General features: G+C 44.6%; 1 protein-coding gene across 1 annotated transcript in view; it reads right to left on the bottom strand.

The window, feature by feature from the left end:
- Nucleotides 1–26,604, bottom strand: part of SEMA5A (semaphorin 5A) — a 364,913-nt gene that overhangs the window by 141,877 nt on the left and 196,432 nt on the right. Inside the window, exons 7-10 of the mRNA XM_029941086.1 lie at nt 26,019–26,232; nt 10,189–10,474; nt 7,126–7,261; nt 247–451 (exon numbers count right to left, since the gene is read on the bottom strand). Of these exons, the coding sequence (XP_029796946.1) occupies nt 247–451; nt 7,126–7,261; nt 10,189–10,474; nt 26,019–26,232 (841 nt within the window). The remainder of the gene's footprint in view (nt 1–246; nt 452–7,125; nt 7,262–10,188; nt 10,475–26,018; nt 26,233–26,604) is intronic.

The raw sequence follows: 26,604 nt of genomic DNA, 5'->3' as shown, positions 1-26,604 counted from the left end.
GAATGATAGTTAAGAAATCAGGCATTGTCTTCCCAATTAAAAGTATGATCAAAGTAATGTAAAAAGAAAGTGAAATTAAGTTTCCTAAGAAAAACACAGAGGATGACAAAGACGAGGTTGCTTTGTGGGTTTTGCTGGGGGAGGAAAGGAGACTGACTCGCAGCTTGACATAGGAGCCATATGTTGAGGATTTAAAACACAAAAGCAAAAGATGGTAGGAAACTCCGAGGAGGCACCAACTCCTACCTGTGGCCAGATAGATGATGTGGACAAGCATGTCCCTGCCCTGCACCACGTCGACGGCCACGTGGGAAAAGCGGCTGTTGTCCTCCATGAAAACAGGCACTGAGGTCACGGGCTGGACCACCTCATGCATCAAGATGAACTTCTGAGCATCCTGCAGGTTTCTTTCCGTCAGGTTCATGTACAGGCCCTGGTCCACCGTGCCACACTGTAAAGGAAAACATGCCATTATGGGGACCAGCTACCTGGACCTGCATAGCTGATTCTGGCCACCTTGGCAGGAGGGGGACTTGGAAGGTGAAAAAGTTCTGTGCACAAACATGTGTGCCTCTCTGCTCTCTCCAAGGTCCCCATCCCTAGTGTCCTTCCCATTCTAGATTTGAACTTGTCACATCTGGGTAGTCTCTCAACTCCATTATAGAAAGAAGTGATCAGATGCTAAAAGTCAATCAAGCAGAAACCAGTGGTGACTTTAATTTGAAAACACATATGAATGACAACTCCCTGTCACCTGTTGAAGTTGCACAGACGCCGTCTGGCCAAGTGCACACTATCATACCTGTCTGGTAAATCAGGTGCCAAAATTGAAAGTGCAGCAGTCGAGAACATCATACATAACTATTACTATCCCTACTGGAATAGTGGGTCTATATGCACGATATGGATTCCATGGAGATAGAATTAGGCCATTTTAATCCATAAATTATGTAATATTATTCCAGTACATTTCACATGGGTACAAGGCACTGGTGGCTTCATTGCTTTGTGCTCATTCTCTAAGCCAGAAGGAGGGAGGAAGGGAGAGGGGAAAGAGGAGGAGAAAGGAAGAAAACAGGAAGAAGAAGAAGGGAAGGAAAGAGATGTTCAGACAGAAGAGTCACTGTGAAGATGAGCCTGGCATATAAAAGGAGGAAAAATCCGTCCTGGCAATCGCTGCGAAGGGAATCCAGAGCTGTGCGTGGAGAGACAGGCAGGTAGGATGACTTTTGCCAAGGATAAGGTAGAAAGCAGAGTGAGAAAGAAAGAAAAGCTTTCATGGGGCAGAGCACACAATCAGAAAATCCCCACCCATTTTTCTCAGCTCTTTCCTAAGCTTGCATCCTGGGGCCAACAAAGGCTGACCCTTAGCAGAACTTCCTATAAGCAAGTTTGATGGAGATGAACTTCCCTGTCCGCCCCATCTGAGACTGCCGTTTGTAACACGTCATTTCTAATACTTGGTAGAGGGGCAAGAGTGTAAGATGGAAAGGGCTTTTTAAAAACATGATATTTTTTTGCAGCATTTGATAAAATGCCCTCCATGCTGCATACCAATAAGCTGGTTGTAAAATTAGAGACTATCAGAGAGAAATGGATTTCGAGTCTTGTCCAATGCATAATGCAACATGTCCTTGCGAGGACAGCCCAGATGCCAGGTGATGGTCCCCAGGTGATGGGGTCACAGTCAGGTGGAGGGCTCTGCTCTGCTGGGAGCCACACGGTCTCGGGTTAGATGCTACTTCTCAGCCTCTGTCTCTACCTATGAAGCTGCTGCAAAAACACTCCACTTAATTCACAGGGCAGCTGTGAGGCCAACTGAGATCATCCATGGAAGGCATTTGTAAATTAATTGAAGGCGCTTGTAAATGCCAAGGAACAAAACAGTGTGCCTGGCACAGAGAAGCCATTCAACCAACGGTAACTTTGTCTTGTAGCGGGATGGCGGTTCCATGGTCCACTGAGTCTCAGTGGCCAGAGGGAAACCCATGAATAAATAAAGGAAAGAATCAATGGACAAATACCCAGCAGCTGCTAGCGGGGCAGGCAGCCGTGCTAGGAGATTCCACACAGCCGTCACACTTAACAGTAGCACTTATGGGACAGGGACATTGCCTGTTAACAAACGTGTTACAAAATGAAAGTGCTCTCCCAGCCTTGGTCTGAGGTCTGCCCCGGTGAGCTCTGGTTCTGAGAATGTGTTTGCCAGATTGCTCTTCCTGAAATCCATGGCAGTGCGTAAACACAGGTGGCACTTAGCTATCTACTTCCTGGGTGAAGTTTCACACACAGGTTTTGTGTCATATGCACTGTGGATTTTTTTTGTTTTTTTTTGTTTTTTGCTTTTTTTGTTTTTTAATGCATCTCAGAAATCAGGAGTCATAACACACAACCGAGGACCTTGCGCTGCCCCCTGAAGAATGTGGAGGTCCACGAGACCCAGAGACCTCTGTGGACCTGAGCTTATCATTTTTTTACCCTGGACCCCATATCTTAAGTCATCAACCTGAATGGCCATTGTGATATTGTAACTTGTAAGAAATACATATTTGGTCTTTGTCTTCTTTTGGACACAGAGTTCCTAAAATCATGGCAACTTTTTAAGTGCAAAGAGCAGAAGAGCAGTAAAGGTGCGTTTGTCATGTTAATGAGGCAAAGGGCCAGCTGGCTGGAGACCCAATCACATAATTAGAGGGCAGGGAACTTTCAGCACCCCCCCCCCAACTTCCTGGGAGGGGAGAGGGGATGGAGATGGAGTTTAATCTCCAATAACCAATGATTCAATCAATCTTGCCTATGTAATGAAGCCTCCATAAAACCCCAAAGGGGACAGGGTTCAGCTGGTTTCTGGTGGGTGAACATGTGGAGGGTTAGGGCTCAGAGAGGGCATGGCACAGCTCCATGCCTTGTCCCAGATCTTTCCAGGTGCCTCTCTTCCAGCTGGCAGCTCCAGAGTTATGTCCTTCTATAATAAACCAGTAAGTAGTAAGTAAAATGGTTCTCTGAGTTCTGTGAGCCCCACTAGCACAGTAATTGAACCAGGGGCAGAGATCACTGGAACTTTCCATTGATAACCAATGGTTCAGAAGCACAGGTGAGGCCCTGGACTTCAGGTCAGCACCTGAAGTGGTGAGGGGGTGGGCGGGAAGCTTGTGGAACTGATCCTGGCTCCTCGGAGATCTGATGCTATCTCCTGGTAAATAGTGTCAGAATTGAGTTGAATGGCAGGACACCCAGGCGGTGCTGGGAAATTACTTAACAGTACAGGAAAAACTCCGACACACTGGAGTAAAACAAAATGAGTAACAAAATCGTTGGCCAGGAACTAATTTTGAACTATACTCTATAACGTCTTGGTTTATTTTTCCAGTCTATAATAAATATCTCACCCAAGGATTCTTTTTCATATTTTGAAAGCTATTTAGATTTACAGTATATATTTATTGGGTCGTAAGTAACCCACCTAGCTCTCTAATGCACTGCAAATTCTCTAGCTGTGCCTCCTACCCTGGGTTCCCGCAGGTGTCTGCATGACGGCTTGAGGACTCTGTGCAAGAGGGAAACAAGACAAATGGTCACTGTCCTCAGGTGGGTTACAAACCACAATGGTTGTCTTGCTAACACTTCTGAAAGTAATAAAGGCAGTCATTCTCCTAATTATGTAATGCTAGAATACTTGCATTTTTGTTAGCGGCAGAGACAAGAGATCCCTTTCTCTTTCCAGTTTGCTAGAGCTTCGTTGGGTTCTGTGACCACCCAGCCTCATGCTCAGAGTGTCCGATCTTCTTGACCCTCTTCCTCCCATCTGGTGGCAAACATGCACTGTGTATCATGGGGTCCCGGGGACCTGGTCAACCCCTTCATTTGGCCCACCAATGGCCTCCTCATCTGTCTGACCACTTAAGTGTCTGTTTTTCATTTTGGCTCCATCATTTCTGATTGGTGGTTGTCAAAACTGCACAGAAAATTCCAGTCTGTCCATTCACTGGGTCTGGATGGTGTTTTCTGTGACTGACCAATACTTCTTCTTGTGAAGTTCAGGGCCAGGATGGCTTGGACGGCAGGCTCTAACAGGGTAGGCTTTCATAGAGCTACTTACAGTGGTTTCTAGATTGCAACTGATAAAAATGTCAGTTTTGCTGTTTTGTTATTGTTCTCAATTGAGATTTCTGTATTAAATCTCACAAAGTGATGCACTGTCTTTCCTGACTCATTCTTCTTCCTGAACCTGAATCATATTTCTGCTCTTCTAACTTGCTAGTTCTCATTATAAATGCTGCATAAAATTCCAGATGTCACTAGGCAAATAAGAATAGAAAAAAATGGAACCACTTCTCATGGCTGGTTACTGCAAATATAAAGCCCTATATACACGACTAGTGCAGGGCCCCTTTGTTCAAAATGTATCCCCACCCTGTTCCTGCTACACAGTCTCATGACTGTCAGTAAGGACGCGGATGCTAGCGTGGTTATCAAATATGGCAGACGCGGATGCTAGCGTGGTTATCAAATATGGCAGACAAATGAAAACCAGTAGTATATTTTTGTACCAGGAATTACACAATGAATCGTCATCATCTAAAATTTTTGTTCCCTGTAAATCTTAATTTCTACTCAAACAAGTTAAGCCCAGTTAAGCAAGCTCCCTGCCTGACATGTGTGCCCCATTTGAGCCAGCTTCATGCATCATGGGGCATGAACCTACTCCCAACTCGTAAACATGAGTAAGTCTTTCAGTGTGACCCTGGCATTATAAAACCAGATGCCCGTGGCCTTAGGAAATGAGTGATTTTGCTGTGTGCCACAATTATATTCAGACAAAGGGGCGAAAAGTTACCCACCGCCTGGAGGGGGGAAGGCATCACAGGTTTATTAAGTTGCTGTTCATTGTGAAGACTTTTGCAATAGAAACATCAAGGCATTAAAAGTACACTATAAATATAGAAAGCATCTTTGTTAATTGTGTTGAACCCTCAGGACTTTACAAAGAACGTTCTTAAAGGGAATGATATATTCCTCTTTGAGGATTTTACGGAAGGCCTTCGTAAACAGTCATGCTATGCTGTATCCCATCATCTGAGGACAGGGGGAAATTCAGAGGCTGAGACTCAGCAAAGGGGCAAAGAGTCAGTGTTTAATAATGGCACAAACCGTCTATGCCATGAGAAGCCGTGGCCAGTTCAGGATTGGTTCCTACTAAGCGGTTAGCTGGCATGACATGTAATATGAATCTCTTTGTACTGAACCGGTACTGAAGTTTCTTGGTAGCGAGGCTGGGGTAATAAATATAAATCGGATCACTCAGTTTCCTGACTTCTAAAGTGTGGTTGACAATGCCTACCTTACAGAGCTGGGGAGAGGAGACAGCAGGGCAGGTATATAAAGCACTGTCACAATGGGGGACACCCAGAAGGCACCCAATAAATGGTCCCTAAGAGTCCTCTTTTCCAAATACATTCTATAGTCAGCAAAGCACATTAATCACTATTACTAAAGTTTATTCCTATAATATTCCTGGGCCTTCGTATCCCACTTTCCTCATCTTATTGGTAAGAAGGAGAGATGGAAGATGCTGATGGAATGCCCCAGTAAAGCAAATGGTAAACAGGTTGGAAAAACCACCCACCTATCCCCAATCCCACGCTCTTAAATTAACAAAAATTTAATTTAGAAAATTCTTTCAAAACAATTAGAATTGAACTGTCCCTGCCAAAATCCAAGGAAAGGGTAAATTAATTGAACCCTTTCTATACTCCCAGTTTTCTCAAAAGTCAAAAGTTTTAGGTGCAGAGATGATAAGCCAGCTGGAACTTGGAGGCCTGGGTACAGAACCCAGTTCTAACCCTGATTAGTTGCGGTAACTAATGGTCTTTTGGCCAGAAGAGGTTGGGGCTTTGCATCTGAGGACTGGGGTTGAGAGCCCAGCTCAGCTACCAATCAGCCAGTGTCTTTGGCCTGATTCTTGGCACTGGGGCGCTGCGCCCCTCTCGGTCTGCGGGAGAATTTGTTACTGATCACAGCACCGTTGCTGGCATAAAGCATGCAGAGAAGCAAGTCTTGAACGCGGTGGTACTAAAAATTACGCGCACAATGATGACAATGATGACCGTATGAGCGTCCTTGTCAGAAAGGAGGCCCTCAGAGGAAGTCTGCTGCCGTGGTCTGAATGTTTGTGTCTCCCCCAAATGTGTATACTGAACCCCCAATCCTCAAGGTGCATGTCATTGGAGATGGGGTCTGTAAGGAAGTAATTAAGGTTAAATGGGTTTACAAGGGTGAACCCACAGGCTTAGGATCTCTTCTGGTCACTGAGGAAAGGCTATGTGAGGACACAGTGAGAAGGTGGCCATTTTTAAGAGAGGAAGAGATTCACCAGAAACTGAATCAGCCAGAACCTTGATCTTGGACTTCAGCCATTAGAACTTTAACAAAAAATGTATCCATCGTTCAAGCCACCCAGTTGTTGGTATTTTGTTATGGCAGCCTGAGCAGACTAATACACCTGCTGATGGACCAGACATGAGTAACCTGCATTTCTTTGGGTCCCAGTTTCTTCTGAATATTGGAAGATTAGAGTAAGTGACGTATAGAGCCCCTTATAGCTCAAACATCCTGTAATTTTGTGATTCATAAGCTAATGGCCACCATCTGCTCTGCTCTCCCCCCAGCTGCACCATCACGCCCCACCCACCCCGACAGGAAATTTCCCCACATTCACCAATTAGTGCTCTAATTCTGTTTGTGCATCTCCACTGCTCTGTGCCCTGGACTCCATTCACTACGGCATCATTCATTAGGGATCAGAGCTTTTGGGGACAGAGAGTCCACCATCATTAGCACTAATTGAAGCTTGGATTCCCAGCCTGCTGCTTTATTCTGGCCTTTTTCAGTTCAGCTTCGGGCGCCCAGCTGACAAAAGGCCCCCTTTCAGCCCAGGCACCTCAGCGGACAAAAGGCCTTAGCCATGTTCCATGAGCCAGGCTGAGTGTGGGCGCGTCCAGGAGGGTCAGGGGAGGCCCCAGCTGCCCTGCGCATGCACCGGGCTTCACGCCTTCCCAGGCTGTCTACACAAAGCTGTGTTTTCCAGGGGAATGCGTGCCCTTTTCCCACTCCCCCTGAACTCACCTGGAAGTTGGGGTTGGGGTTGGGATACGGCAGCCAGGCGGAGCGTGAGTTCTCCTGGTACTTGAAGGGACCATTGAAGGCCTGGGAGATGGCGCTCAGGTTGAAGACGCACACGGCCGAGGCAGCGATGCTGTTCCTGAGGGCAGAAGCAGGGAAGAGAGAGGAGGGGAGGCCGGTCAGAGAGCCCGCGGACCCCTCGCAGAGCAGACACCTTCCCTGAAACCTCAGGAGCACAGCGCCCTAAGTCCCCCCAGGGACAAAGTCAAAGCCTCTGTGGTTTCCTCATGGAAGAACAAACACTTGAGTGCAGAAGCAACACTATTTAGTGGTTAGGACACTTCTAATCCTGCCAGATGGGATTGATTCACTCAGCCACAACAAGAGGACAAAGGGTCGTGAAGGATTGTATGTTCGGCCTTTTAAATTCAGGAGGAACAAGACGCTCTCCTCCAGAGGTGGAGCCTCTCAATGGTCCGGCTGGCTCTGGACCTAATAACTGTCTATCGGGCTCCTTTAGACGCTGGTGGGGCAAACTTAGTTGATTCTCTTTTTTTTTAATCCCCAGAGAGTTGTGTTTGTTTGTAAGCCTTTCAAATATAACCAACTAAAAGCATCTTGCAAAAAGTCCCTGTCAGAGACCCTTCATTTATGTATGTTTAAGTTTAAAAAGCATTTTAAATTCAAAGGGTCAGGGAGAAAAATTTGACACAGCACTGTCATGGGAAAGCTTGAAACCTTAAGTCAGAGTGCAGGCTCTGCAGAGACAGCTGGAAATGAGAGGCTCTCAGGAGTTCAGTGCCCTTTTGCTAACTGTGGAAACAGCAAAACATGGTCTGGTTAAATAAACCTGCCTTTTCGAGCGCAGTTCTGGTTTTTGTTATCTGTGAGCCACCAATTTTAGACACCTGGGCACACAAAGGTAAGACACTCAGAGACTCCACATGGTAGTAAATCCACCATTTCCTGCTGCCCCGCTTATGGCCAAGGAGGCGAGAAACCCACACAACCCTGGGGCAGAATGAGCGAAGAGAGTGATCTTCATCGCTGCTCCCCAGCGCTGAGAGACCTTGACGAATATGCAGAGGCAAACCAAAACTAGGAGCAGAAACACCGGAGAACTTAGCCCCAGTGTGATGTACTCATCCACTGCGGAGACAGGTTACAGCTGGCTGCCTCCCATCATGGTTTTCTTTCAGTTGGGAGCAAGTCTAAGAATGTGGTCATCTGTCCAGAAGGAAAGATCCAGGCTGAGACATGAGAGGGAAGAGAAGTGGGCCATATTGTGGGACTTAAAATGGATGGGACAGAAAGATCTTTTCAAGAGCTGATGGGAATAAGAGAATAAGTTCAAGAGAGAAAGGAAAGATCTAGTGATTCTATCTCTAATATAGATAGATAGATGATGATAGATAGATAGATAGATAGATAGATAGATAGATAGATAGATAGACAGACAGATAGATGGCAATGCTATATACTGGGTGATGTCTAATATGATGGGCGCTTACAACACTATGGTCCGGAGTAGTCTGAAACTTATTTTTGTGAGTGTCTAAATTGACCACTTACCATTGGAATGGTCTAGATTCTTCTATAACTTTTTAAATTGTTCATCTTTGCCCAGAGCCAGAGGAATGAACAGCTAAGTAAGCCCAACTCCCATTGTGTGTAAAATTGATGTCAAGTCAGCAACCGAACATTCATCTTGTGCAGCCAACGTGATTTCTTAAACCAGGTTTTGGAAAGCAAATCAACTTCAGAAACTATAAATTGATTTTTTTTTTTTAAAGAAATGTATCAAGGAGGGAAAATAAGCTCTGGGGTTGGAAACCAGATTTACAAGGAAGGTGGTCATGGCGGGGTGGGGTTGGATGGGGAGCCATCCATTTCAGCCTTCTTCTAACTTCATGTCAGAAAGAGGACTCTTCACGTCATCATTGTGATTATCGAGTGACCCTTAACACTTAAGCTCAGCAGGGGAGAGGACAGAGGGAAAATGTAACAGGGAAGGAAGGAGAAGACAAAGTGATTCTCCAGCAATCCCTGGGTAGGCTTCCTCTATTCTCCCGAGACCGTGAGGTGTCCCGGGATGGCAGGCTGCTCTAGATGCCGAAGCCAGATGATCCCAGAGAAGCCTGGATGGCTGGCCATCCTACATGCTTAATCAGCACTTTCAACCTGCCCTGATTTCATTTCTCTCCACAGGGTTAAGTTGGCAGATTAGAGATTCAAAGATGGTCCAAAGCAGAGCCCACACTAGACTACCGTTACCCCTGACGAAAGGTATTCCAGAGTCTGAATATGAAAAGGTGATCTGTCAGCCCTGAAGCGGGTTGTGAACCACTGAATCTTTCAACACACACCAGTGAAGAATGGGAAATAGGTGTGGGTCATGCTACACTCCACCAGAGTAAGAGTGAGTGAAAGACCAGGAAAGATCACGTGCTTTCCCTTATCCAAAATTTATCAGTTCCAGAGCTAGGAGCATCTCCTCCCCACAAGAGAAAAAAAAGATGTTATAGTTTTTTTTTTCAAGCATATTTTTGAAGCACAATCATCATTTTAGCAAAGCCTGCCCATGTTAGCCATCTCCTGGGACAATGGTTGAAAATGCAGCTACGGCAAAGTGAGAATGTGCACTTCACTCATGGGCAGAGGTGCGGGCACGAGTTATACCATCTCAAAGATCAGACTCAGACAACGCTGCCTTCATTATGCACAAATGCATAACTTGCATACAGAAAAAAGATACATCTACTATGTACCAGCATTTCAGAGAGTGTCCAGAACACACTGGCGAATCAGAAAGGAGAAAATTACAGTCGAATAACTTAATGCTACAATTACCTAAGAGTAGATTGAAACTTTTTTGCTTCACTTTATTTCCCTAATACCAGCCTTTGCATAATATGTAATTCATACTCAAACATTCATTTGGCCGTTAGCCCAGCAAAATAAGAAAGATTTCCCTTAAAGCCATTTTCCAACCTCAAAGGTTGAAGAACAGTAGACTCACGTGCAATGGAGGAAGGAGCAGGGAAAGAATTTTTTCCAGTTACTTACACATTGGTGGTAAAGATGCCATAGATCAGATCCAGCTCGGGCAGAAAGAAAGTGCTCTGCAGTTCATTGTAGTAAAAGGGGACCTCCCCGGGCCGGGAGCAGTTCAGGCGAGCCTTCATGAACGTGGTCCATGTGTCCTCCAGCAAGAACCGCCCCCCGATGTCATTCTTACAGACCCGGGCAGCTCTGGAGAACACGGTTTTCCCACAGTCATGCTCCACGGCATTTTCTCGGAAAAAGAAGTAGGTGAAATTTCCAATGTCATAAGATGACACGAAGTTTGGTTCTGGAGACAAGAGGGAAGAATAAAAGTGTGAACACTCTTATGGGATCTCTTTGCATCTTACCTCCTCAGTAGTTTCCCCAAGGAGACACGGTTTTGTGCAGACAATGCTTGCCTCCTAATGGATGAATGGGACCTGGGCTAAGGTGACCTGGACTAAGGACAAAACTCTGTACACAGGTTCTCAGCGACAAGGAATCGCCCACGTGATTCCACATGTCAGCGTCCTGGATTAACACAGCACCCAAGTCACAGGACATTCATGCCATCAAAAATGGGCAGCAATGTTTGCAATAGACTTTTAAAGCAACGTATAGTAGTTCATTTGTGTATCTGTGCATGCCCTTCAGAAAGAGTGAGAGAGGGGCACCTGGCGGGCTCAGTAGGTTGAGTGTCTGACTTTGGCTCAGGTTATGATCTCACAGTTGCTGGGATCGAGCCTCATATTGGGCTCTGTGCTGACAGCTCAGAGCCTGGAGCCTGCTTTGGATTCTGTGTCTCCCTCTGCTCTCTCTGCCCCTCCCCTACTTGTGCACACTTTCTCTCGCTCTCTCTCTCTCAAAAATAAATAAACATTTTAAAAAATAAAGAGTGGGAGAAAATGAGATAAAATATGCAATGTGAATCAAAGTATAGGAACCTGGTACCATGTTTGTGTACAAGACAACAGAAGTCTTTGATCTTACTTGTATACCTGAGTCTGACTGACATAATTTATGTGCTTTTTTTGCAACGACTTTAAGATGGTTTTCATTTGTGAAAACTGAAATAAAAACAGAAACTATCAGCTTAGTGTCTTGAGTTAGCTTTAGCAATCACATGGTTACTATGGTGACCATGTAACCGTGAGGATCGATTCTTATTTTCTTATTTCTGGGTTGCTGAGGAATCCATGTAGAAGAAGGGACCTTGTTGAGATGGGGTCATTGCCTTCCAGCTTCCTGGTCTCAGAATTAACTTAAAAATAGGGATTTAGAAAGGATAAAATTAGGGCAAAACCTTTACTCAACCACCAAGCTTGCTGAGTTTAAGAATTCTATAGTTTGTCAACTGACTTTCATATATACCATTCATAGTGTTATGTTCATAGCTATTTGTATGAACCCATTGATGATAGAAATGATACCCTTTTGCATGATACACCCTAACATTTAACGTTATAAAAATTCAAATAACCAGGTTTGATTCTGACTCTTCCCTCTATTGCTAAGAGCTTTCTATTCAATTAGCCAATGTCTCGATTGTATAGTGCCATTAAGATAATACGGCAATAAACGTTTGTGTTCAAACTAAATGGAAAGATCCACACAACAAGCATATCCACAAGGACATATTTCAGGGACAATTAGTTTGGGGAGGGGGCAATTCAATTGGCGTTAGACTTTGCCAGATCCAATTAGACTGTGTCAGCAGACCTGTTACTGGCACAAGAAGTATGTTTGGCTACAAGTCAACTGTTACTGTTAAGAGTAAGACATACAACCAGCTCACCTCAGATGTGAAATGTAGACACTGATCGAGGGGAGACTTTGACACCCTACCATTCTGTCCAGAAAACCGATGCCAGTTTTCAATTAACATAGATATTATTAGACATCACCACAGAATGTCTCATTGATTTCAACTGTACACTGCAAAGCTGTAACAATATTCTAAGTTGTGTAAGTTGTACATGCAATGTGTTCTCCTCCTCAGTTCATGATATTAATTGATTTAAGCACATCAAGTAATAAAGAATTCAAAAAGAACTGATTTTAGTTTATAAACTGTCAAACATGCTATTATGTTACTTCTGCTTTAACCGGAAATAGGTATAAAGAAAATTAGATTGCATTAAAATGTAGGAGATGGAAGTCAGATATACTGTCTGTAGGGTATGTTTTAATACCGGAGAGAGATGCTCACAAAAACAGGAGGTTACCCATCTCTGACTTGTGTTTTGGGAACACAAAATACTGGGGAAACTTTTGAATCTGTGTTCACCGAGCCTCCAAAAGGGAATTACTCATTGAAGAAGACCCCAAACACAAAGATAAGGAACATGTGCAAAACTGTATTTGGTAAGAAAATATTCACCTGTGTGTTTAAATCAAAAGAGAAGACTAAATCGTTTCAGAATATGGCCTGCACCCAGGCGCTACAACCAGACTGTAGAGTTTGCTCGTTGTACTAAAGACAAAAAACATCATCATCATCACTATCATCATCATCAACAACCAGGACCACATAGCTTATCTAAAATGGAGTAAACAGGGGCTCTTAGGTGGCTCAGTCAGTTAAACATCTGACTCAGGTCACGATCTCACACTGCTTGAGTTCAAGCCCTGCTTCAGGCTCTATGCTGACAGTACAGAGCCTGCTTGGGATTCTCACTCTCCCTCTCCCTCTGCCCCTACCCTGCTCATGCTTCATCTCTCTCTCTCTCTCTCTCTCTCTCTCTCTCTCTCTCTCTCTCTCTCTCTCAAGATAAATAAACTTTAAAAAATAAAAAATAAGTAAAATGTAGAAAATAAAGAAAGAAGGTAGAAGACTGTGTGTCTGTGTGTCTAGTCTAGGGCTATGGTTACCAATACACATGGATGAGGTATGGGCAGAGTCCACAGGATTTATCAAAACACCCCCACGGAGACCTACTCCTGCTACTAATGTGGGGACAAACAGCATGGAAACCAGAGTTAATGTCCCTAGGAAGCCTTGAGCAAGAAAATGGGAAGATAAAGGTAAAATGATTTATCATGGTTTTTTCCAGCCAGGGTTGAGTCTAATTCTAAAAATACCTACCGAGTTCTAATGCTCCCGTGCCGGGCTCTACGCTCAGTTCTTCATATTCATATGGTCATTAAACTCACAAAACCCAGAGAGGTAGGTGCTGTGTTATTAGTTATTGATAAACTTCCCAAGTTCACACAACTAGCAATGGGCATGGAGGGAGGGGGCTATGTCCTGAATCTGGACAGTATGGCCACAGAGCGTAGGCACTGATCATTGAAAACAGACAAAAACAAACACAACGGGCTATAAAAGAATAATTGATTCTGTGTTAACCATATTCAAGAATAAAAGTTAACATTCCAGACAAAGCTTTAGAAACCAAAGTGGGGGTAAGTCTACTCAGAAAGACAAAGGCCAGGCAAAATTTACCCAGCAGCTCTCAGGACATCAGGAGTGACACAGAGAAGAAAAAGCAGGAGAAAGGAGCCAATGGTCCAAGGGCTTATTAAGCAAGATTATTGCTGGGAAGTGTTTGCCCAGCTCCAGAGATATTTCAGATAGCTCCTGCCACAGCCCCAGAGAGCCCAGGAGCGACTGTGAGGGCGTCTACCCCATGTTCACTGTCAGCCCCACTGGACCACCTCACTCAGATTTCTCTAGAAGGGGAATACTGGGTAACACCATGCACACTGGCCCACGGCCTCCTCTTTCCATAGAGAACCTCCAATATCCCTCCAAACCACCCTGAAACAATTCCACAATAGGGTGACAAAGCACATATTTCCGCTGAGAAAATGGAGAAGAATTTGTGTTTAGTGCGTGGTGGATGCTGTTCTCTAACCCACCACAAACTGCAGGTCAATTTCATCAGGGAGCTAAGTCACATTTGGAAACACATCCTGTGGTCCTGCTGTGGTCCTTTGGGATACTGATGGGTCCCTGACTGTGTGACCTGCTGTAAAATCAGGAAGCTCCATTTCCTGGAAAGAGGAGCCTTTTGAAACTCAGCCAGCATCCTGTTCCTTTTCCAAAGACAATAAAAAAAATGGGGATAATTGTTAGACAGACAGCCAAACATTGCTTTCATTTGGAGATGTAAATCTGGAGGTAGGGGATGTTTGAATCTCACCAGGCACTACAATAAGATGCATATTGTTTCCTTCCCATTATTTAAGTTCTGTCTCTTGTTAAAATGCAATTCACCACAAACTAGTAATCTGTCACTCCTGAGTGTACTGAACAAGTCATAAATCAGGCACTGCCTTCTTGTCTATAATGAATGTGAGTGCGTGAAAGAGAGATCTGAGTCGTCCTTTATTCTTCATTGTCATTAGAGCTATACATGAAGAGTAGGCATGCTGCTAGTTCAGAAAAAAAAACAGAGCTGAGTAGATGTCAGCTTACTATAAATATATGCATGGAGAAGCTGTTTTCTCCCATGTTTGTAAAACATATTGGGTTACAGATTACAGAGTATTTTACAAAATATGCCACGTCATGAGCAGGGATATGTTTCATGATATCAGAACTCTTATTTTCTACATTTACTTATTAGTAGCCATGCGGATAGGGGTAAGAGCAGAGACTCATAATCAAATACATGTGAGTAATGAGAAGAACAAAAGTGTCAACACTTTTGGGAAGATTTGGGCCATGTAAAATCAAATGCTGAACGTCAACATGGACCCTTCCTTTCTATATTCTTTCTATTGCAACATCTATGTGTTGCCTCATGTTCAAGAGTGACCAGATCACCGGTAGGCTCCTCATACAGAAATATCTGTCCCCATTGACAAGAATGGATGTGGAAGAAAGAAAGGAATTCTGATTTTCCAACTTTACAAAAATCTTACTAGAATCACAATCTATCAGAAATCCTTTCTAAACCAAAGGCCACTTTGCAATGCACTTGCCCAAGGAAGACTAGACAATGCCTGGGTAAGGGGCCCCTGTGGGTTGTGACTCTGCCCATCCCAGATTGAAACTCTGGGTGGGACCGTGGACATCTGGAATGCTCTTTCATCTTGGATGACAATCCAGGGCCCAAAAAACCTGCTTTGCTGTAAGGATTAAAGAGACTGTTAAGCAGCAGGATCTCGATAAATGATGCCTATAAAGATTATTTCATCATTTACTCTTGATTTCTCTCTTAATAATTTATATTTAGTAGAATCTCACCTAATGATAATGAATTGCCAAACACGGAAATGCTAAGCTTAAAGGTGATCAAAATGCAGGACACTTAAAGCCATGCCAAATTTTTTAAATGGCAAGCTATTCCACAAAAAGAAAAGGAATTAATGGGAACAAACTTTAGACATGACACAGTGAGCCAGATACTTTTTAATTCCCTAATTTTGGGGGGTCAGCCACGACCCAAATCATTTCCATATATATCCTTGGATTCTATACAATTTCTTCTCATGCACATCTTCCCTTGTTCCAGCTACAGCGTATTCCAGAACAAACTAATTTCATCTAGGTATTTACTGGGCTTGGATAATTAGTTTAATCTAATTACAATGTGGTTTAAAAGCCACTGATGTACTAAAGCTATCCTAAGTACAATGTGGTTTAAAAGCCACTGATGTACTAAAGCTATCCTAAGATTCCCAGTACAAGATAAACAAACAGATGGGCAGACAATACATGTCTGTGTGCCTATATGTGTGTATGTGCATCCCACATATACATATATACATATAGTATGGAGGCACATGTATATATGGCTCAATACTTCCACCTACTGGCTGTGTGAACCTAGTCACGTTATCTAACAGCACCCATTCTGTTTCCTCCGTTTTAGAAAGGTGCTAACAATACCCAATATCTATCACTGGGGGGATCAAAGGCAACGCATGTCAAGTGCCTGGCACCTAATTGTTACTCATCAAAATATAGGTCACATTAGCATATGTAAATCAAAATATAATAAGAAATATATATGTACCTACAAAATACGTAAATTATTATTAATACACATATTGGTAAACATATCATCAGTATATATTGAATAAGCTGGATCATAAACTTTGCATTCTGGATATCAAATTAAGGTCTCTGTTCCCCTCAGCAGATTTGGAACCAAGCATGATGGAGGTGCCACAGACAGAGCCCTGAATGCCAGCCAGAACACCCCTCCAACATCAGGCACTTGCAACCCACTGTGGGGACTGTGCTGGGCACTGCGTGCATATATGTAAACTGACAGATATGGCCCATGCCCCTGAGGACAGGGTGAAGAAACAATCAGACCAACAAGTAATCACAAGGATGGCAAGAACAATGGGGGTGAATTCAAGAATCAGAAAGGAGAGGATCAGGGAACAGGCAGATGAAAAGCTGGGAGGGGCCACCAGGCCAAGAGCCAGAGAGACAGCACCTGAGAGAAGACCCTCAGAGAGGCCAGGACTGGAAGGGACTCATGTTGGGATGAAGGAATCAGCAGGAGAGGACAAGGGCCTGGACAGCAACCAAGAGGGGAGTTTGGATTTCAACTGCCACTGGACAGGCACCGAGGAGTTTTAAAGGGAAGTGTATGTCCCACATTCCTGTGGGTGTGGTGGTGGCAGTGTGTCCTAAGTGGTCACTGAGAAAAGTGAGCCTTGGATCCCCAGGTCCTACACTCACTGAGCACCTGGCAGAAGGAAAAGCATCGCTGAAAACTAGAAACATGGTTCCATCCAACTTGATTCCTTGTTCCTTCAAGGGGACTATGACCTGCTGCAAATGTGTTACTTCCGTGGATTTGCAGAGCCACCCAACGGTGACCAGGACCACACAGACCTGTGCCCTCTCTCCCTGAGGGAGATCTGCTGCCTCCACGTTAGCACGCACCCCACCAGCCCAGGTCTCTCCCCGGAAGTCTCCCTCCACATCTGCAGGGGCTTCCTTAACTGGCTCTTGTCTCCATGTTCTCGCCCTGGTCTGTGCTTCTCCCTCACTCCGTTCCAAGCACGAAGCCTCAGCAGCCCTTCTAGAAGTGTCTGCCACATCACACGTTCCTAGGCTAAAACCGTTCAGATGGATTGCACAAATATCTATTTCCAAACACGTCTGAAGCAGAAAGTTTCAATTTACCATGTTCATTTTCTCCTGATTAGAGTCAAAGCAGTGGTTCACTTCTTTTAGGAATGAATTGTTTACCTTGAAGAATCATAAATCAAAAATTAGGAATTTTTAGAAACTGGGATAGTAACTGTAATTCAAAGATCTTTGGGGCACTTGGGTGGTTCAGTCTGTTGAATGCCCCACTTTGGCTCAGGTCATGATTTCACAGTTCATGGAGTCAAGCCTCGTGTTGGGCTCTGTACTGACAGCTCAGAGCCTGGAGCCTGCTTTAGATTCTGTGTCTCCCTCTCTCTCTGTCCCTCTCCTACTTGTGCTCTGTCTCTCTGTCTCAAAAATAAATAAACCAAAAGAAAATATAAAAAAAATCACATATACTTGTATGATGGTGTGGTCTTTGTCTCCTGAGCAGACCTGGGCCAGGGCAGGCCGGAAACCCAGAGCACAGAGTGAACTACCCAATGCAGAGCAGTGGATGATAAAATCGTGAGAAGCCGCTGAGTGCATACAGAGAGTTTAACAGTATAATAGGGAGACAGATTTGCTGGGGATCTTATAAAGAGGATGACAAGGTGACTTATGAGCCAAACGGAGGCACTTTTGAGAGAGACAGGGAGTGATGTTATAATCATGCCAGGGTGGCAGGAGTGACCCAAGACTGTGGCAAGGAAACTGCTCATGATCTCAAGACAATACATGGAACCATCTTCCTGCCTGGTTATGTAAGTACAAGAAATTGTCCATGCAAGATACTGCATTCTCTACAATGGGACGAAATTTCCCTGTGTGGATTTGTGTTTTGTTTGATGCTGGCCTCCATACGACTTAGTGTACACATTTGGTGCCTTTCGCCAAATCATACCTGGGCTGGGGAAAGAAGGGCTTGTCCAACCATTCCCTCCTGAAAAGTGTAGACTGAAAAGTCCAAATGACTGACTGGCAAGTGCAGAGCTGTCATCCCAACACAGAAGGGGTTCTGTGCTCCTCAACATTCAGGAATTTGACACAGAGACCGAGCAGAGCATAACACCGCTTACAACAGCATTGTAAGAACAGGTTCCTTTGCGTCACTTGACAAATTTTTGTGCCCATAGAAGATTGTTATAAAATGTGTCACAGGCTTTTCTGCTTGAAGTTAATAATCCCCGTTCATCCCATCTCCTTTTGTAAGTTTTCAGCAATAAGGAAACCCTCCCAATCTTCTCTAGAGTCCTCCTATCTCTTTTCTGTGCATAAGAATGTGGACCTCAAGAGAGACAGGAAGGCAGGTTATGACGTCCGTGGTTTCTAGGATGCAGATTAAACGTGGAGGGTGGAGGATGTCAGCTCTGGTGTGGGTCTGTGTTCAAACCCTGGCTCATGGACACCTCAACTGAGTGGCTCCGGTTCAGGGAGCTAGTCCCTCTAATCCCAGCCTTATCGTCTGTAAAATAAAAATGTCTCCCTTGGAGGATCGTGTGGAGTAATTACACAGGGCACATCTGCGGAGTCTCCCATCTACGTGACAGTTACAAAGAATCGCTGTAACCCTATGAAGACAATCAACCCTATGTGTTCACCACAATGTTTCCAATATACCCGCATCCCACACAAGATGGACAATCTGCCTGACATCTCACCAATTAGAAAAGACGGCTCACTGGGGCAGCTGGGAGGTTCAGTCAGTTAAGCGTCAAGCTTTGGCTCAGGTCACAATCTCACAGTTCGTGGGTTCGAGCCCCACGTCGGGCTCTGTGCTGACATCTAGCTCAGAGCCTGGAGCCTGCTTCAGATTCTGTGTCTCCCTCTCTCTCTGACCCTCCTCTGCTCACACTGTGTCTCTCTGTCTCTCAAAAATAAATAAAAACCATAAAAAATGTTTAAAAAAAAAAGAAAGAAAAGGCAGTTCATCACGCTGGGTCACATGTCACCCGACAACCCATGTGCGCCCAGCCCACGACTCATCATCCTCTAGCAGCTGAAATTGCATGCGTTAGATGACAGGCATCAGCCGGGCAGCTGCAGTACTGAAGGGATCCCACCGTTCACAATGACACCCCTTTGAGGCATCTTCCCAGATGCTTATTTAATATAAGACTAGACTCTGGACTATACAATTGTGACTTCTGTTCTTGTTTTACTGAGCTTCCTTTCTTTGATAAAGACTTTTCTGGGGCACCTGGGTAGCTCAGTCGGTTAAGCGTCCAACTTTAGCTCAGGTCATGATCTTGCAGCTTGAGTTCAAGCCTTGCGTCAGGCTCTGTGCTGACAGCTCAAAGCCTGGAGCCTGCTTCAGGGTCTGGGTCTCCCTCTCTCTCTGCTCCTTCCCTGCTTGTGCTCTGTCTCTGTGTATCTCTCAAAAATGAATAAACCTTAAAAAAATAATAACAAAAATACTTGACTTTCCCTGCACAATGGTACATCATTCCTATGCTCCACTTGTCTTGATTTTGCTTGCTCTGTGAATGCTGCTTCCATTTATGAATTTCCTGCTCAGGCAAATGTCATCCATCCAGGGAGCCCCTAGAGCAGATGATTCACACCCTCAGGGACTGTGCTGTGTAGACTCTGCCAAAAGTGAGCTCACTGTCCCCAGGACGAGCCCCAAAGAGCCACTCTGGCCTGGCCAGGCCTGGCTCTCTGAGAGCAAAGCCCTGAGCAGCTCCACCAGGCAGCTGTCTTCATGGTTAGGAGAAACAATTTCTCCTTGAATTAAGCACAGAGGGGATTTTCTCCCTCCAAGTAAATTATCTTTAATCATTAGGAGATTAATCATTGTATTTTAAAGACCTCAAACAGTCTATTTAATGGTGGAGAACATTATCAAGGTACTGTTTTGAACCAGGAGAAGTTGAGGTTGTTACAAAAAGAGTTTTCTTGGCTAGAAACAGACCTCCTAGGAGATGACACTGTTAGGATGGGAAGGCCTGTGATGCCAGGCCCGTCGGCCTCCACACAAGGTCATGGCTGGAATCTGCAGAAATAGAAGGAGATGTGCAGGTCTCATCTGGGCAATCCCGCGGATGGGCAGGCGCCTCCCCAGAGAAGGACAACGTGAAAGGCGCCGGATGCTAATAAGATACGTCTACGTAGATGTCCGTGCTGACTTACTGAGGCTTACTTATTTACTTGTTTGTTTGTTTTTATGAGAAAAAGAGTGCATGGGGGAGGGGCAGAGTGAGAGGGAGAGAGCGAACCCCAAGCAGGCTCCCTACTGTCATTGCAAAGCTCAACCTGGGACTTGATCCCAATAGCCTGGGATCATGACCTGAGCCAAAACCAAGAGTCTGATATTCAACCCACTGAGGCACCCAGGTGCTCCAAGGCTGATGAATTAGTTTTTCCAAGTTCCTATCAAGTTTCTTTTTTCTACATGAAAGCATATAGTTCCCTCAGAATCCACAAACTCAATTTGCATGCTATTAATCTGGAAATGTCATTTCCCCCTTTTTCATAGATTTACTGTTTCCCCCAAATTGATTGCCAATTTATTGAAGGCAAGTTTTACAGCTTCTCCATTTTAGTCATTGACCATTAAACATTTACTATCCTTCCTTACACTAATCATTTAATAAGCATTATTAACAATTAGTATTTTAATGCATCAAGGCTGTTAAGGTCTCTCTCTAATCACACAAATTTGTTTTAAGAGTGATTTTGGCACAGGGGATAAAACTGATGTTGAAACATACATTCATTACCACACACATAACTCAATGCTTCAAATTCCCCGCCATCCAATCAATCACATTGCCTTTGATAGCTTACTGAATGAATAAGGGTTGAAAATCAGTGTCTAAATGAGAAACAAAGGGAGAGTTTTCCAAATATTTGGAACTGAATCAGTTTCAAACATAAAAATCTATTTTTTAAATTTGGGGTTACGAGTCATATGACCTGTTCCCACTGTTTAACAACACCATTCATATTTCTACGATTTATGAAATGTGCTTCTCTCCCAATCAGTCAAAAATACTAATAGGGCATCAACTGTTTCAAGTATGAAGTGAGACCCCCAGCACTCACAGACGGCTCCTGTATCACCCCTGCCCTGGAGGAGTCCATACACTTGGGGGCGGGGGAAACACAGAAGCAAACTACTCATCTATAATTGATTTACGTAAAAAAATACTTATGGGTGTCAGGGCACCCAGGTGGCTCAGTAAGTTGAGAGTCTGGATTTTGGCTCAGGTCATGATCTCACTGTCATGGGTTGTGAGATCGAACCTGCATCAGGCTCGGTGTGAGCATGAAGGCTGCTAAAGACTCTCTCTCCCTCTCTGACCTTCCCCTGCTCTCTCTTTCTGTCTTTCTCTGTCTCTCTCTCCGTGTCAAAAGAAAAAAAATATATATGGTGTTTACTATGTGTCCAGCACTGTTGAAAGCATGTGGGGCACATCAGTGAACAAAACGTATTAGCCAGCCATTGGGGAACTTCCATTCTAGGGGAGGAAGGAGGCAAGCACTAAAAGGCATAAGTTAAGGATAAAAGCTGATCATGGTAAGGGGGACAAAGCAACCAAGATGGGAGAGAGTGTCACCTCAAATAAGGTGACTAGGGGGACTTCCCACTGAGAAGCCCCATCTGAGCAAAGACTGGAAGGCAGTTGGCCGGGTGGGGAAGGGCATTCTAAATAGAACAGGAGCCAGCAAACTAGTCTTTGGCCAATCCTACCCACTAGCTTTATATAAAGTTTTCTGAGCACACAGCCACCTACAATTAGGTAAGCCCTGACAATGGCTTCAATGAGGGCACAATTGAAAAGCTCCAATGGGCACTGGATGTTATATGGAAACCAACTTGACAATAAACTATAAAAGGGGGAAAAAAAAGAAAAGCTCTAATGGGGACGAAGTTGACTGCAAAACTTAAGATGTTTATTTTCTAGCTCTTCTCAGATCTCGAGGAGAGAGCAAAGAGTCAGTGGCCCTTTGTAACATTTAATAGGCCAAAATAGATGGAGTAAGGGGTGGGAAGGAGTGAGGACACAGAGCAAACAGGAGGTCACGGGTAGGGCTTTGGCTTTCTCTGCAGGTGGAATGGGGACCTTGCAGGTTCCCGGCAGGAGAATGACCAAGAGCTCCAGCACTGCCAAACAAACACAGTCATGTGAAATGTAAAGGGATGGGAGATTCAACAGAACCTCTGACAAGATGTGGAGCTCAAACTCATGAGCCAGGAGATCATGACTCGAGAGCTGAAGTCAGATACTTAACTGAATGAGCCACCCAGGTACACAACATTTGAGCATTTCATGATCAGGGCACTGTTAGAGGTTGAATAGTATCCACCTTCTCCACCCCGCCATAAAAAAGATATGTTGAAGTCCCAACCTTCAGTACCTATAAATGTGATCTTATTTGGAAATAGAGTCATGACATACAGGATTTGTCAAGATGAGGTCATATTGGAGTATGGCAGGCTCCTAATCCAATATTACCAGTTTCTATGTGAAGATGACCAAGGGAAGACATAAAGACACACAGAGACCATACCATGTGAACACAGAGGCAAAGTCTAGAGTGATGGAATCACAATCCAAGGACTACTTGGGGCCACCAGAGCGGGAAGAGGCAAAGAGTGGTCTCCTCCTGGAGTCTTTGAAGACCACTGAGTTTTCCCAATATGAAGTACCTAAACGAATTATGGAAAGGGCCACCTCTGCGTGTGGGCAAGTTGTCCTATGCACAAATTGATCCACTGAACCGAATCTGAACACATAAATCGTGCCGACTGTAGTTAATAGGTACTGTCCTCCAGACTTCTACTGAGACCCTTCTCTAATTCTTCAAACAAAAATGTCGCCCCAGCTGAAGAGTGTCCAAAACAAAGAAGTGAGCTCTGGTTATCATCACATATGAGCAGCTGTTAGCTGAGTGACAGCCTGAGATGAGTTTACTTCTGTGAATGAGTGTAAGCAAACCACACCTTCGGTCAAGAGGCCCTGGGATCTCCTCTCCCCGAAGTGAAAGCTTGGATGTGGGGGGGAGCTGCCTGCCACCCCCATGAGACAGGCTTGTCCCTCCTCAGGGGGCAGGTTGCGGTCCGTGCATTCTTCACTGAGCACACCAGCTCTGGGGTTCCCAGCACACCCACTCCACTCTAGCAAAGGTAAACCCAAAGCTCTGCTCTCCATGTGTCCACTCCGTGCCTTGGTTCTCAATCAGCTGAAAACCATGGAGAAGAATATAAGAGCCTCACTGAACGAGTGCCTAACATCACAACAGGAAATGAGACCCTCATAACACGCGCAGCAACGATTTAGACCGAAGAAAGAAAATCCCTCCAGAACACAGCAGAAAAGAATTGAGACAAGGGTGTCTGGTCAAGATGGAAGGAGAAGATGGGATGCAAAGTATGGATTCCAGGCAGGTCAATGAAGATAGATGTCCCTGTATCCAGGCTCAGTGGGGGTACAGACGCAGAAATACGTGGGACTAACGGCCAGAATCTAACCTGGATAGAAAGTCAGTCAGAGCGGAAAACCAGGGCCAACCAGGAGTAGAAACAACACCTAGGGGTTCAGTAGAAGAAGGCAGGGCCCCAACAGGAGAAGGAAGAAATACTCAATATGCAGGAACTCTCTGCTCTCTGCCCCAAGAGTGGATACCTTCCTTGGTTGGTGGGGGTGGGTGGAGCTGAGAGCAGCAGACCATTTGTTGCCATGGGAACTAAGAGGCTAAGGTGGGCCGAGGAATAGCTCCACCATGTTGACCTTGGACTTGTTTTCCATTGCTGCAGTTGTTGGATTATACGCTATATATACACCAGCACATTTGAGGAGTCCAAAGCAATACTCGGTATGTTTGACAAATAAGGACAGCAAGCCCACAGTGACAGGGGTTAACAGTTTGGTCCCCCACTGCCCTTCTCAAGTCACCTGACTTTCAGACAGAAAGGGTTCTGCCCAGACATCAACAGAATCTGACCATCTGATCAGCCAGTGGGTATCTGAGTCACATGCAAAGGGAACAGTCGGTGTTTATAACTCATGCCATGACCTGAATTATGTTTCCAGAATATTTTTTGGGGAAAAAAACAGTAAATGGTATTCCTGATTACTTTTTACTTTGCTTTGGACAAACCCTAATTACAATGCCTTTCGGAGTGCGGGGCAGGTAATTTTGATTTTTCACTGGAAACATTGCTTGGCCAGCAAAAACCGACAAATGAATAGAAAGAGGAACTTGAAGCCCCCCAAATGAAAGCTTCAGGGCCTGAAGGGGACTGAAACCTGTTCAACAGAAATAATGTTAATGAGGAAAAGCTAGTTGTAGCTTCGGTTTAGGAAGACAACTCACATTGCCCTTTGGAAGCACACAGAGTCATTCAAATTACTGGATACAGTTGATGAGGACATTCTCTTTCCTACAAGGGAGTTCTTTAAAGGCAAACTGATGGTTGGTTTGACTACATTATTTGGAAAAATGTTTGTGTCCTGTCTGTATACATAGACACATAAATACGCATAAATCATGAGCCTAAGCCTGTGATTCTCAACCACAGAATCACCGTGCGAAGAAAGATTTGGAAACATCTGGAATCATTTTTTCTCGTCCTAATGAGGTGGGGGGGGATGCTATTGCACCTGGTGGGTTTGATTAGGGATACTGCTAAGCACCTTATGATAATCAGGGCAGCCTCCTGCCACACACACACATTGAAGAATTATCTGTTCCAAAATGTCAATAGTGCAGAGGCTGAGAAATTCTGGTCTCCATAATTAGCTTGTACTTGACAAAAGGCCAGTAAATCTTCATAGAACTTGAAAGCTTAAAATAATAAATATTATACCTGTAATCTCAAGATTGCATCTTTGTGCAAACTGTGAAATAAAAGGATTAGAGGTGGTGCACGGATCTATCCATAACATGGTATGGGGGTGGGAGGTCACATTCACACATGAACACACACATACAGAGGGCTGAATTTCAGCTGGCACATGTCAGAACATGGTACAAATGTTGACGGATGGCACCACCTTCTCTCTGCTTAGTGAGGAAGTGACCAAGTTCTAGTTTAGGATTAAAAGGACATCTTCTAGGGTCTTCTAGGGGTTTCAGTTTTGTAAAAACAAAACAAAACAAAACAAAACAAAAATCAGACACAAGGAATACAGCCTTTTCTTTTCCTGGATCCCATCATATCCAGATGCAGAGCTGAAAGCAGATATGTCTCTTACACTGTGTCTGGAAATTTGTTAAAATGCTAGTAACTTCCCTCTTTTAGATGTATGATAAGAAGTTAAGAAAGAATGCATATAAACCTACAGATATCTCTGCTACAACATCAAACTTCCTGAACATCAACCAATAACATAAAAAGCAGCGTAAGGTCCATGAAGAGACATGTCCACATTAGCCCTGTTTTTCTGGTCCCCAGTGGTGACGTTCTACCGCTGCAGAGCCACATACAATGCCCTTCGACACAGACATACAAAAGAAGTTACACTTGGATTTCATTAGAAAATGAAGAAACTGGGTGCCTGGGTGGTAGAGTCTGTTGGGCTGATTTTGATTTTGGCTCAGGTCATGATCTCACAGTTCATGAGATCAAGATTCACATCAGGCTCTGTGCTGACAGTACATGGAGCCTGTTGGAATTCATTCTCTCTCTCCCTCGCTCTCGAACCCTCCCTCACTTCCCCACATGATCTTTCTCTCCCTCTCAAAACAAATAAATAAACATTTAAAAAGAAAATGAAGAAATTGTTTGTCTTTAGAAGCTGTGACAGTTTGTGTTTGAAGCACCAAGCAAGGCGGGGACAGCAGTGACCACGGGACTCACCATTGAGCCACTTGGAGTTGTACTGCGCTGTGCGGAGAGGGGGTAGGATGCCCAGACTTCGGTAAATGGCAGGATCCCGCCCGGGAAAATCCATGGCTGTAGCGGCGTAGAGCTCCCCGCCGGCCGTGAGAAGAGCCGTGGAATTGTGCTGGGGGCTGTAGGGACAGCGGGCCATGCCACTAATCTGATCGTGGATCTCCGTCAGGTTGCTCAGCTATGGGTGAGGGCGAGACAGAGGAAACCAATTATCCCTCGTGAAAGTCCAATAACAGTGTTAATGGATCCTGTCTGCCTGAACTGCACACAAGGCACGGTGCACTACACTCTCTGGGGCGCAGGATAAGACACGGCAAATGTTCACACTCGGGCACTGATGGGAGCACTGTGCGGTGCACATGGACAGAGAATCCACTGATCATCTCCTTCGTCACCCCCTCAGAGTGGCCGGACTGCGTGCCACTGAATTCAGAAAATACCAAGTGAAGACTCCTAGATTGAGCTCTATGTGCATTCAGGGGCATTGCAGATCTTTCCACTGTAATGAAGCCAATTTCAATATTTATAGAAATATAAACCACAATAAAGA

Source organism: Suricata suricatta, chromosome 6 (assembly GCF_006229205.1).
Source record: "Suricata suricatta isolate VVHF042 chromosome 6, meerkat_22Aug2017_6uvM2_HiC, whole genome shotgun sequence".
Lineage (NCBI taxonomy): Eukaryota > Metazoa > Chordata > Mammalia > Carnivora > Herpestidae > Suricata > Suricata suricatta.
Note: the sequence above shows the minus strand (reverse complement) of the source record. Positions and strands in the feature narration are given on the sequence as shown.